Here is a 13,663-nt window from a genome sequence, read left to right as displayed (position 1 = left end):
AGCAACTTTACTTTCATGTGGAAGGCTATCCAAGAGTTGTAAGCATCTTATGATGTATTTAGATATGTTTCTTTAAAAAAAAATTGCACAGATGGCAGTGGGAGAAGAATAGTTTCCATCTTTCTGTCTCAGGCAACCATATGGAAGGTAATGCTATTCATTGGGGTAGAAAATGAAGGTAGAGGGGGTGCTGGGGTTGTGGCTCAATGGTAGAGCACTCGCCTAACACATGGGAGGCCCTAGGGTCCATCCTCAGCACATGAATGAATGAATGAATGAATGAATAAATAAATAGTATTGTGTCCAATCACTAAAAAAAAAAAAAAAAGCAAGAAAATGAAGCTAGAGGGATAAGTAAGATATTCAAGGAGGGATAGGCTCCTTATGCATTCAAGGTGTGCAGGCTATAAAGTAAGATTTGATTCAGAAATACAATTTTGTAGCCCACAACGTGAACATTCTTGCTGAAGTCACAGGGCAGGTTTAATTCTTCATGGAGAACATGTTAAGAAGTGTCTCCTGTAGAATACCAACATGTAGGAAAAGAATAGGAAAAGGAACCATGATGTTTGAGAAGATAAAAGGGAAACTCAGGGGAGTAGTATCTAAGGAATCAAGGAAAGAACAGGAATAGTGATTAATAAAATATTGTTTTTCCAGATGTCATTGGGATTAAATCCAGCATTGCCATTTATTAGCTATGTGACCACATCTGTAAAATGGATACAAAAAATAGCCAGTATTTCAAAGAGCTGATGTGCAGATCAGAACATGGCAACTGGCAAGAGATTACTGTACACTTTTAAACAAAAAGTATAGTCTTAGGCAAAAGGAGTTAAGCTTTCCATTATGAACTTTTAGAGGTCATTTAGCCTCGGGAGAAAAATATTTTATGAAGTAGATCTTTCCTAGAGTCCCTAAATCATTAAGGTTTTCACTGATACAAGCAGCAGCAGCACCACCACCAACAACAAAACACTGCTTTTAGGCAAAACTACTGTTCAAAGCACTTAAAATTGATTATTGTTATTATGCTTCCTTTCATAAATACAAGTCAGTCATCCAATCTAGGAATTTATCCTGTTAGAAGTGGACATCTAGATGGGAAAGATTTTAAAAGTATTTTAAAACAACTTTTAAAGAAAACAGTATATATACACAATAGAATACTATTTAGCCATAAAGGATAAAATCCTGTCATTTAGGACAATATATGGGTGGAAATGGAGGATATTATGTTATGTGAAATAAGTAAGGCCGAGAAAGAGAAGTTCTACACAATCTCACTCAATATGGCACCTAAGAAACGTGTCTCCCCCGACACATAAACACACTTTCTATCTCCTTCCTTTGTTGTTCTTTTTAAAGTTTTTGTTTTTTGTAGTACTGGAGATTAAACCCAGAGTCTTGCACATGCTGGGCAAGCACTCTACTACTGAACTACATTCCCAGCCTTTTTATTTTATTTTTTAAATTTTGAAATAGGATCTTTCTAAGTTGCTGAGGATGACCTTGAGTTTGCAATCCTCCTACCTCAACCTCCCGAGTAGCTAGGATTTCAAAATTTCAAATTAAAAAAATTACAAATCTCAAAAATTGAGAGTAGAATAGTGTTTACTAGAGTCTGGGGAGACTAGGGAGGAAAAAAAGGAAAAGAAATGTTTGGTCAATGTACTAAGTTGCAATTAGAGTGGAGAAATAAATTTTGGTGGTCTACTGCAGAGTAGGGTGACTATAGACAATGATAACGCACTGTACATTTCAAAAGTGCTAGAAAAAGCTTTGAATATTTTCACCACATATGACAAATGTTTGAAAAGATACATACCCAAATTTCAACATTAAACAATGTATACATGTATTGAAACATCACAGCATACACTACAAATATGTACCTTTTATGTTCATTAAAAAAATAACTAGGGCTGGGAATGTGACTCAAGCGGTAGCGTGCTTGCCTGGCATGCATGAGGCCCGGGTTCGACCCTCAGCACCACATACAAAGATGTTGTGTCCGCCGAAAACTAAAAATAAATAAATAAATATTAAAAAAAATGTCCAGCTACTAGTGTTACCAATAGCTGGATTCTTAAAAAAAAAAAAAAAAAAAACTAGAAGGGGAGGGAGTATGGGGGCAAGAAAGAAGATGGAAGGCGATGGATGTCATTACCCTAGGTACATGTATGATTGCACATATGGTGCGGTGCTACACCATGTACAACCAGAGAAATTAAAAGTTGTGCTGCATTTGTGTACAATGAAATAAAATGCATTCTGATGTCATATATACCTAACTAGAATAAATAAATAAATAAATTTAATAAAAATAGAAAGAATTAACTAGAGACAGATACGGTGGCACACACCTATAATCCCAGTGGCTGGGCAGGTTGAGGCAGGAGGATTGCCACGTTTGAAGCCAGCCTCATAACTTAGTGAATCCCATGGCAACTTAGACCTCAAAATAATAAAAGAAAAAGGACTGGGGATGTGGCTCAGTGGTTAAGAGCCCCTGAGTTCAATCCTTGGCACCAACCCCTGCAAAAAAATTAACTAGGTTTGGGGTTGTAATTCAGAAGTAGAATGCTTGTCTATTGTGCACAAGTCCCTGTGTTCAATCCCCAGCACATACGCGCGCACGCGCGCACACACACACACACACACACACACACACACAAAAGAAAAAATAAAAAGTAAATTAATTGGGCTGTGGGTATATCTCAGTGGTGGAATACTTGTCTGGCACTTTCAAGGCCCTGGCTTGATCCTTAGTACCATACGTACAAAACAAAAAATCAACCAATTAAGTTAAAAGTCATGCTTAAAAAACCAAATTAAAATACCTTTTAATAATTAGCATTAAAATCTTCTACAGGAACCAGGGCAAGTGATACAACCCTATAATCCCAGCTACTCAGAAGGCTGAAGCAGGAGGATCGCAAACTCAAGGTCAGTCTCAGCAACTTAGAAAAATATATTTCAAAATTTAAAAAATAAAATTAAAAGGGCTGGGAATGTAGTTCAGTTGTGGAGTGCTTGCCCAGGATATGCAAGACTCTGGGTTTAATCTCCAGTACTACAAAAAACAAAAAATTAAGAGAACAGTGAAGGAAGGAGATAGAAAGTGTGCCTATGTGGTGGGGGTAGACATGTTTCTGAAGGCCAGGGCTGCACTTCAGAGCACTTGCCCAGCACTCAGAGGCTTTAAGTTCCATCCCCAGCATTGCAAAAACAAACACACACACACCCTTCTGGAATCATATACAATTCCATCCTGAACTGAAGAGAAGTTTGGTATCTCTTCTTGCTCAATATTAAAGGTTTACATGCTAAAAGACAGTATTTGGGACTTATTAAATTTGGTTTTTAGTGACTATTACTTAAAACTTCTTAGAAATGCCAATATGTTATTACTAAATTATTCTGATAGGAAATACTTAAAACAAAATTACCTAAGAAGTATCAAATTAACTCGTTAATCTTAGAATTAATTAATAAAGAAGACAATAGCAATATAATTTAAGGAAACAGACTGGGAGTATAGTTCAGCTCCTGCTGATATTTAAGGCTATAGACTGAATCCCAGCACCACCACCCTTGAATTAATTTGAGAAAACAAAGTCAATCAAATACAACATTCACTTCTATGTGAAATAAATGTCACTAAACAAATCATATTTATTTGCTCTAGGGAACTATGTAATGTTTTGAACAACCAACAATAAAAATTTTAAAAAAATAAATAAAAATAAATTAATAAATATTTCACTCCAAAAAAAAAAAATCTCATTAAAATAGCACTTGTTCTTTGTGTCTCTCTGATCAGTTTTCTGTCTTCTTGCTATGTAAACCTTTAATATTGAGCAAGAAGAGGTACCAAACGTTCTGATGAATCAAACTAATAAATCCAATTAACATCTTCTGTGCACCCTGATACTAAATGAATAGTCCTAAAAAGAAACATCAGTGTCTTTGATTTCAACTGTAGCCTATGTGGATGACAACTACAATGGGGACAATTTTAGTTTCTTGCTGTTGATCTTATTTGTATATTGTATGCATTCTCAGAGTTACAATCCTGGAAATATTTGAATATAATTCACTATAAATACTTAACAAAAAATACAGGAGTAGATACTTGAAGACTAATTTTGCTACTTGTCTTCAGAATTGAAGGATACCATCCGATAACTATTCTCAGTAGTTATCATGCTAGTACATGCTAGTACCAAACATGCTAGTACTTTCCTATATAATTAGGTACAAGAAAATAACCATAAAGCAAGAAGTATAACAGCTTTGTAAATTATGTAGTTATAGTATATGTCTCCCAAACTCAAAGACAGTCTTTGTAAAAGGGTAATATTCATAAATCATATTGATGTGAATTCATTTACTAGATGAATATTTATGGAACACTTACTAAATGCACTGATAATGATCTCAGGTCACAGAAACATACATTATTCTAGACCTAGAGGGTATCAAAAGCCACAGAGCTGGGCATGGTGGCGCACACCTGTAATCCCAGCTACTTGGGAGGCTGAGTCAGGAGTATCAGGAGTTCAAAGCTAGCCTCAAAAAAACAAAACAAAACTAAAAAACCACATTGTGTTCTATTGTTACAAATATATTTTAATATGTGGCTTTAAAATTCTTTTTTTGTTGTTTGTATTTTTGGTACCAGGGATTGAACCCAGGGGCACTTGACCACTGAACCACAACCCCAGCCCTATTTTGTGTCTTATTTAGAGACAGGGTCTCACTGAGTTGCTAAGTGCCTCACTGTTGCTGAGGCTGGCTTTAAACTCAGGATACTCCTGACTCAGCCTCCTGAGCAGCTGGGATTATAGGCATGTGCCACCGCCTGGCAGTGCATAGAATTTTAAGATAATAATGAACCTTAATGTATGCGAATTTTAGAAAATTCATTTAGGAGGTCAGGGATTCCAGTAAGGAATGTAGTCTATGAAGACAATCTAATTGTAATAACAAATAGATCACACTAAATAGCTGGGTAGAAAAGGTGCTGAACTTGGAATAGGTTTACAATTCTGATAAATCTATACATATACACTGGAATTGGTCAGTTAAATAAATAGATAGCAGACAGTGGGTACCAAGTTTCTTACTACTGGAGTAGGAATTTATAGATTAGCAAGGATAGGAGACTAGAATGATACATGTGGTAATGGACTAGAGTTGAAAATAATATACTTTTATGTTTAGGTTAATATACATGTAGCTATAAATGTTTAGATACATGTGTATATGTACATATCTGATAATGCATGTCAGGTGAGAAACTATAAACAAGGACACATACAACGAATATACTTATGCCCAGATATTGATTTCTAGTACCATTCTCCAATAAAAGGAACATTCAAGGAATAGCTAATTCTAGGACTGTTTTAAGAAATATACAAGGTGAAAATGGAACATCTTCTAGTGACAGAAAATTAAAAAGTGCTATAAAACAAAAATAAGTAAAAAATATCTACACTGATGGGGATAAGTAAAAGGACATAAGAGCTATCTTAAACAGTTCCCAAGGGCCAAACCTGGGGCAACTTGAGGAAGAAAATACATAAATTAGTACTGAATTGTAACCCAAATGTAAAATAAGCACCCATCAGTCCATTTATAAATAAATGATTACTTGAACAAATAAATGGGGAAAAAAAGACAAAAATTTCTCTTGCAAGAGAATTCCAATTTGTTCACACAGATATTTTCCTCTCAACCTGGGGGAGCATAAATCCTTACTTCATAAGCGTGGGCTGCACATATTGATTTACTTCCAAAGAGTATGGTAGGGGATGGGAGGGGGGGAAAAAGAGTGACTTTTTAGTAGAGAAACCTAGCAACACACCTAAATTAGCCAAGTAATCAGGCTCAATATCAACAGAGAGAAATCATGTTCAAAGCATGTACCCTTGTTGTGATGTGTTGAAAATGGCACTTTACCTCTGTAATCTTACTCCTCCAAATCACAGTCTAATCATAAGAAAAACGTCAGACAATAATTACAATAGAGGGGCATCAAATAAAAGTATCTGGATACAAAATCAATAACAAGAATAATCTGAGAAACTACCGTAGCCAAAAGGAGCCGAAGACATGAAAAGGAAATAAAATGTGGTATAATGAATGGAATCTTGGAATGGAAAAAGAGGTTTCATAAATACTGAATAGACTATGGAGTTTATTTAATAATAATGTATCAATATTGGCTTATTAATCATAACATTTATCATCTAAATGAAAGATGTTAATCATAGGTGAAACTGGGTACTGGATGTACGGAACTCTCTCAACCATCTTCTTGATTTTTCTGTAAAACTAAGAACATCTTAAAAGTAAAGTGTATTTTAAAATAACATTAGAGTTCTGATTTAAAATTCCTGATTAGCAATTAGGTATAAAGGCAATCAAAACTGGTAGCTACCTGAGGAAAAAAGTCCTTAATGTCCTCTAATTCCAAAAAGTCAATTAATGAAAAACCTTGAAAATTCCACAATTCGTCTATAAACTTTAAAGTTTAACAACAAGTTCTTCAAACCTACCATTTTTTTCTTCCATCTTTTGAAGTTGTTTGTTAATATAAAATTCTTCAAAATTAAGTTATCAAAAGATTGATATCAATCACTTTGATTGGAGAATATTCCTGGAATCGAATTGTAGTCTTTATGAAATCTGTAGTCTTCACAACATTATGGCATGTTTAACCCAATATTCTTTGATATTTGAATTTTCAAATAGAAACTGGTTGAAGAAACTGTCATAAATGACCACTAGTCCAACCAAAAGACAGGTCCATGCATCTTCATCGAGTGAATATATATAGTTGTATCAGATCATTGACAACATCTTTTTAAAGATAAAAACCAACTCCATCTTTTGGTCCTCAAAGTACATGAAACATTCTGTAACAAAAACAATAAAGAATGGTATATATTTATAAAGAACAAAACACACAGGGAAAAAAGATAGTTTTAACAACAGCTCTTTTAAAATAGCATAAACTATTACAAAATGTATAAATTACCAAAATTAGGAAAATTACTGAGCATTACCCATGATATTATCACCCATATATAATATGGCCATTAACGTTTTATTACATTAATAACCAGCAAACTATTCCCATTTTATACTTTGTACAAATGTTTAAAACAGGGATAATGATGCTAACTACCTTATAGGTTATTGTATGGATAAGACTTAATAATCACTTAGAATAGTGCCTGACAGAAGTGAAGGATTCAGTTAATACTAGCAATTATTACTATCCTCTCAGTATGTAATTTTTAAAAGTATAGAGTATAGAATTTTTATACTTTTTCACTAGTAACATCATGCACCCTCCCACATCATTAATATTTTTATATGACTCAATGGTTATATACTTCGGTCAATAATCCACACATTAAAGTATGTTAAGAGCCAGGTGCAATGGTGCACATCTATAATCCAGCTACTTGGGAGGCTGAGGCAGAAGGATTACAAATTTGAGGTCAAACTGGGCAACTTAGTAAGACCCTGTCTCAAAATTAAAAAAAAAAAAAAGCGGCTGGGGGGTGGGGGTGGGGGGTTTGGGAGGTAGCTTAGTGGTAGAATGCCTGAGTTCAATTCCTAGAATAAACAAAAAAAAAACCAAATCCAGGGCTGAGGTTGTAACTCAAAGGTAGAGCACTTACCTACCATTTGTGAGATCCTGGATTCAATCCCCAATACTGGGGGGAAAAATATAGGATTTTAGTAATTAAATTTGAATAAATTATTAATTACTAATGTAAATAAACCTCTATTTCAGACATGGAAACATTTTTAGATTATTATTTTCCAGTATAACAAATAATGCTGGAACAATATATTTATGAGTATCTGATTATTTCCTTCGGATATATACCTAGTGGTAGAACTAATAGGTCAAAAAGGAATCAGGGCTGGAATTGTGGCTTAGAGGTAGATTGCTTGCCTCGCATGTGTGTACCAAATAAAGTAAAGACATTGTGTCCTCCTGTAACTGAAAAATAAATATTAAAAAAGAATGGAATCAAAAGTTGTATCCTTAAAACGTTAGTTAACATCTTGAGAATCACCAAGAATTTTAATAAATTATTCTGTCATTTCCATAAATAATTAAAATATTGGAAGACTTTAAAACATATATAGGTGTGTGTGTGTGTGTGTGTGTGTGTGTGTATTAGATAGACAGTCATGCTGAAAACAAAGAAACTCTCCATAGACCAAGTCTGTGAGGCCTCTCTGGGGAAAGGAAACAGATGAGAAGCTGCAGGGGTAATGGCAACCATTCACAACACAAGAAGATGCACAAGAAACTTCTCAGGACAGATAAGTGCTCAAGTAAGAATCTTCAAACACCTGAAGAAGGCTATCTCATAAAAATGAGACTTCACAAGCTCATTATACAAGAATTAATACAGAATACTGAAAATAATTTTAAAACAAATGTGATTATATTTAATATCCTCAAAGAACTGAAGAAGAAAACCTCGTCCATGAATTAACATAGTTTTGAAAACTAACCAATTAGATATCTGAGACACAAAAACAATTGCTAAAACAAATTTAATAGATGGCTGAATAAGAGAACAGACTCATATGAACAGCTAATTAGTAATCTGAAAGACTGAACTGAGCAGTTTATGGAGAACCCAGAGCAAAGAAACAAGAGGAAATACAAAACAGAGAGAATGTACATGCGACAATAGTGACTAAGAAATTCTCAGAACTGAAATACAAATAGGACCACCGAGTCTACTGAGTGCTAACTACGACACAATTCGTAATATAAACCAGTAAACAATCTGTGATAAGTTTTAGAATATACATAATAAAGGCAGTATTAGAAATTTTAAGAAAAATCTACATTATCTAAAAGGAACATGTATAAGATTGGTAATGAGACTTCTCGCCAGATAAACCAAATACAAAATGTTAAAGGAAAGTAGGTATGAACTCATAATTCTATTTCTAGCCAAAATCTCTGATACCAAAAGGAGTTCTCAACAAATTCCAAAAGAATTATGTGACATAGATCTGTCACTGAATATAAGTAAAAATCAAAATTAACAACATTAAGTTAAGCTCTACCTTACACTATCTCTTGAAATTTATAAAAAACATGTCTACGGCCATACCACATGAACGTGCCCGATCTCGTCTGAAATTTATAAAAAACAAATTTTCAAATAACTTATTGTTTACAGAGGACAGCAAAGCTTTAAAAAAATATCAATATTCAAAAATTTTTAAATATTGAGAAATGGAGATCAGTTGAAATAATACATATCAAACCTGAAGAAAGGGTTCTGTCAGAACAACATACAGAGAAATAGTTAAGCCTTAAATGAGTTTTTCCACTAGAAAATGAGAAAATTAAAATTATTCACATAATGATTAAATTGAAGCTGAGAAAAGACAAACAAAATAAACAATAAATGAAAGATATATCTGTATATACACTAAAAAGATTTTTAAACACGCTAAAGTTCAAACAACACTATAGCAATACACATGTGAACTGAAATTTTCGAGGAAAATATAAAATACCAAATGGGCTCAAGCCAGGCACAATAGTGCACACCTGTAATCCCAACAGCTTAGGAGGCTGAGGCAGGAAGATCATGAGTTCAAAGCAAGCCACAGCAATTTAGCGAGGCCCTCAGCAACTTAGCAAGACCCTGTCTCAAATTATAAAATATAAAAAAGGGCAAGGATGTGGCTCAGTGATTAAGAACCCCTGGATTCAATTCCTGGTACCAAGAAACAAACAAACAAACAAACAATAAAGCCCCACAAAAAAATCAAATGGGCTCAAGAAGTAAAATACCATCTAGATAAATAAGCATAAAAAGAAATGAAAACAATAAAGATCTTGGGCTGTGGGCATAGTAAAACAACAATTCAAACAAACAAAATAACCAATAAAGATCTAACCAGAGTTGCAGGCCACACAGTCCCACCCCCTCATTCCCAATATAGCAGGTCCATGAAGTTATAGATGAACTGTACAAAGCTTTCAAGGAATGCAATTTTCTATTCTATACAAACTGTTTCAAAGTAGGAAAAATACAGGAAGATATTCAACTCTTTTTATGAAATTAGTATAATCTGAATTGTAGGAAAAAAAACTCAAGGCCAAAATCACTTCCAGGTATAAATTTAAAAATGTTAAATAAAGGTATCCAGCGGTATAGTAAGATTAGAGTAAGACTCAGGAATACTCAAGAATTTTAACACTGGAAAAGTTATCAGTTCAAATTCTTACATTAACAGATAAATGGAGGAAAACTGTGGTCTTAGATGAAAAACAAAGGAAAAATTTTCAACAAAAATTAATCACTTTGAAGCCTGGCATGGTGGCACATGACTGTAATCCCATGCACTCAGGAGGATTTCAAGTCTGAGGCCAGCCTCAGCAACTTAATTAGACCTTGCCTCAAAACAAAAAAATGAAAAGAACTAGGGACATAGTACTATGGTAGAACAACCCTGGTTTCAGTCCTAGTACATAGCAAGGAAGTGGAGATAGGGAGTCAATCACTTGGGGAGAGTGAGGGTGCTTAGCAAACTAGGAATAAAAGAGAACCTCCTTAATTTGATATAGACTATCAAAACCTGGTAGAAAAACTTTTTAAAAAATTATATAGGATATAAATCAGGTGTGATAATGCATGCCTGCAGTCCCAGCTACTTGGCAGCCTAAGTCAGGATCACATAAACTGGCCAGCATGGGTAACACAACAAGACCCCTGCTTGTTTAAAAAAGCATGGGTAACACAAGACTCTTCCCTTGTTTAAAAAAAAAAAAAAAAAAAAAAGTGGGCTGGGGGTGTGGCTCAAGCGGCAGCGAGGTTCCATCCTCAGCACCACATACAAACAAGGATACTATGTCCGCCGAAAACTAAAAATAAAATAAAATAAAATAAAAATTCTCTCATATTAAAAAAAAGGTACACATATAAAGAATTCCTTAAATCATTAAGGTGATCCTATAGAAAATCAGGTAGTTTTAAAAATAAACTATAGTAATTGATATAAATTATATAAGTTAATAAACATGAATAGCTATTCCAACATTAAGTTAGAGAATGAAAATTAAGAGTCATTTTTAGTCTTCAGATGTGCAAAAATTAAGATATTATTTGGGGGTTGGTCTAGACTGTAGGGAAACTGAACTCTCAAACTATTGTTGAAAGGGTAAATTAGTAAAGACATTTTGGAGCAAACTTGGTAGGACCTACTAAAACTATGTTCATAACTTAAAACCAAATAATTACATTTTTAGGTGTATATCCTTCAAAAATAAAACATGTGCAAAACAAAACACAAAGACATTCCCTGCAGCAATGTTAATGTGAAAAACTGCAAACAACCTAAAGTCCATTAAGAGAACAAAGCACATATGAAACAAAATAGAATTTAATGTGAAAACCACTAAAAGAGGCAGAAAGATTTCACATTAACAGGACAACTCAGACTTACACTGGAGTACTACGCAACAGGTATAATAAATGATTTCTAAATAACATGAACAATGAATAACATGTATGTGCGGCAAAAACATTTTGGAGAGAAGAAATAAGTTTCAGAATGATTCCATTAAATACATATATGTGACTTCTGAGACTAAACTACATATAAAAAGATTTGAAGGCTCTGCACCAGTCTTAAGTGCGATGAAGGACAGGGGAGTAAAAGCATTCAGGGATTCTGGATCTAGCTCTTTATCTGTTAAGGTTCTAATTTTGTCAAGGGAGAATGTAAAAGTGTACTCAAGTGTACCATTTTCAGAAAGGAATCATCTATTTTAGTGTGTTACTGCACTGCCTTCTAGAAAGGGCCTACCAACTTATATTTCCACCTAAGCACACTAGGAGCTTTTAAAAAAAAGCTCTCTCCAGTGCAGTTCACACCTTCCTAAAATTCGAAGATAAGTCAATTTACAAAACCCTTACTGAAAAATATTAGCAAGATGCAGGAAATCATAAACAAAAAAATTTAAATCACTCACAAATTTATCCTCCAGAGACAGACGATGCTAATATTTCAGGATAACTGGGATTTAAAAATTTGTTCCCTTTTTTTCTTGTCACTTTTTCATTTTAAGAAAAATTAAGTCGGTCTGTTTTGCTTCAATGTATAGTTCCTTTCCGTTTTTAAAAGGATAACACAATGTGACCATTCCTCTTGGTTCCCTATTTTAATTATGAGGATGGTAAAGACATTTGAGTATAAATCACGTGTTGGGAACGTTTTTCTTTTCTTTTTTGAATGAGGAAGCTTAGGATGTCACATTGTAAGTGGCACATAATTGGGGAACCAGACAGCCTGGTATCAAGAGCTCATGTTTTGTTTACTCTACCGCCTCAAAGTTAGCCCTCTTTGCTTGGGCTCCTTTCTTCATATATGCAGAACTCACTGCAGATTTCCACACGGTAAAGAGCGGCAAATTAAATATTGTTCCGTGATGTTTTTATTTATTATGGCTACTGAAATCAGGAGCTCCTAGGATCTAATATAAACTCCGGGGTATTGGATAAAAAGACTTCACTTATTTAAGGCTGTGTCATCTTACCTGGGAAATGGGTCAGTAGTTAATCCTTCAAGTTCTGCTTCTGGATTTTATACTGTAGATCATTTCCTATGGCCCCTTTTAGATCCTCGGGTTCCCAGCTGGGATCGGGACTCACCTCTCATTAAGTTGTGCACCGTAAGATAGAATGAAATAGGGGTTGAGAACTCAAAGTAACCGCTGTCCCTTCTCCAGTCCGGGACTGCACGTGGGTGCAAAGGAAAGGGAGAGTGCACGGGCTGGCGTGCAACCTCTGCTCACGCGGCGGAGGGCTCCAGGACGTTTTTTGCAGGAACCGTCAGGGAGCTACCCACTGCTGTGCCACAGCTACACCGACTCCTCTGCGTTTTCCAAGCCGCCCGCCAAACCGGAGGGTGGCGCACCGCCTGCTCCGTTAGCTAGGCTGGATTCGCCTGCGGATCAGGTTCTTCAATTTCTCGTCGCGGAGACTACGCGGCTTCAGGTGCCCTATGGCCAGGAAGTACTTCACCGTTTATTACAGTTCACCTCTGCCCGGGAGGGGCAAGCGCACAACCTTTAACATCCAAGCCACGCTACAGCGATCACTAACTGGGAGGAGTCGGAAACCAAAAGCATTCCACCACCTGACCCGGAGCCCATTGGTCGCACTCCTCACCGGGTCTACACCTCAGCAGCTTCGCTCGCTGACCACACCGGCTAAGCGGCGGCTTCCCGAGCGCGCCGCCTCCTGATTGGCTGCCAGAGCTCTGGTCTTGTCTCGCGCTTCCTGGACGGGCCAATGGAGTTACCCGTAGTCTAAAGGCCAGGATCGCTGGAGTGGTGGCGCAGCTGTTGCCTTCGGTATGTGTGAGGCTGCCATCTTGTGTGTGGCTAGAAATGGGCTTTGCGGTGGTTGAAAGCTTATTTAGCAGCCGTCCTTGTAGAAGAGTTCTGGGGGAAGAGACGGGAGAGAGGAGGGACCTGAGGGAAGAAACTTGGCGCCTTCTTTCTTGAAAGCACAGGTTTCTTGGATCGAGTTTCATCCCGGGCTAGGGGAAGTGAGCGTGGTGGTGGCTGTGGTGATACCAAGCTTTG

The 13,663-nt window shown here is 35.8% G+C and overlaps 2 protein-coding genes across 9 annotated transcripts in view; one reads left to right on the top strand and one right to left on the bottom strand.

Annotated features, from left to right (window-relative positions):
- Setdb2 (SET domain bifurcated histone lysine methyltransferase 2) overlaps nt 1-13,231 on the bottom strand; it is a 44,283-nt gene extending 31,052 nt beyond the window's left edge. For 3 of the 4 annotated variants that reach the window (XM_076872713.1, XM_076872711.1, XM_076872714.1), the window contains exons 1-2: nt 12,611-13,231; nt 6,570-6,929 (exon numbers count right to left, since the gene is read on the bottom strand). In XM_076872713.1, the coding sequence (XP_076728828.1) occupies nt 6,570-6,585 (16 nt within the window). In that variant the 5' untranslated portion in view covers nt 6,586-6,929; nt 12,611-13,231. The remainder of the gene's footprint in view (nt 1-6,569; nt 6,930-12,610) is intronic. The other variant, XM_076872712.1, reaches the window with a different exon arrangement.
- Nucleotides 2,873-13,663, top strand: part of Cab39l (calcium binding protein 39 like) — a 136,249-nt gene continuing 125,458 nt past the window's right edge. For 4 of the 5 annotated variants that reach the window (XM_076872724.1, XM_076872721.2, XM_076872722.1 and 1 more), the window contains exon 1: nt 13,201-13,429. The gene's annotated coding sequence lies outside the window, so the exon portion shown is untranslated. Of the gene's footprint in view, nt 2,950-13,200; nt 13,430-13,663 lie in introns of those variants that run through there. The other variant, XM_076872723.1, reaches the window with a different exon arrangement.

The sequence above is a fragment of the Callospermophilus lateralis genome, chromosome 12 (assembly GCF_048772815.1).
Source record: "Callospermophilus lateralis isolate mCalLat2 chromosome 12, mCalLat2.hap1, whole genome shotgun sequence".
Taxonomy (NCBI): Eukaryota; Metazoa; Chordata; class Mammalia; order Rodentia; family Sciuridae; genus Callospermophilus; species Callospermophilus lateralis.
Note: the sequence above shows the minus strand (reverse complement) of the source record. Positions and strands in the feature narration are given on the sequence as shown.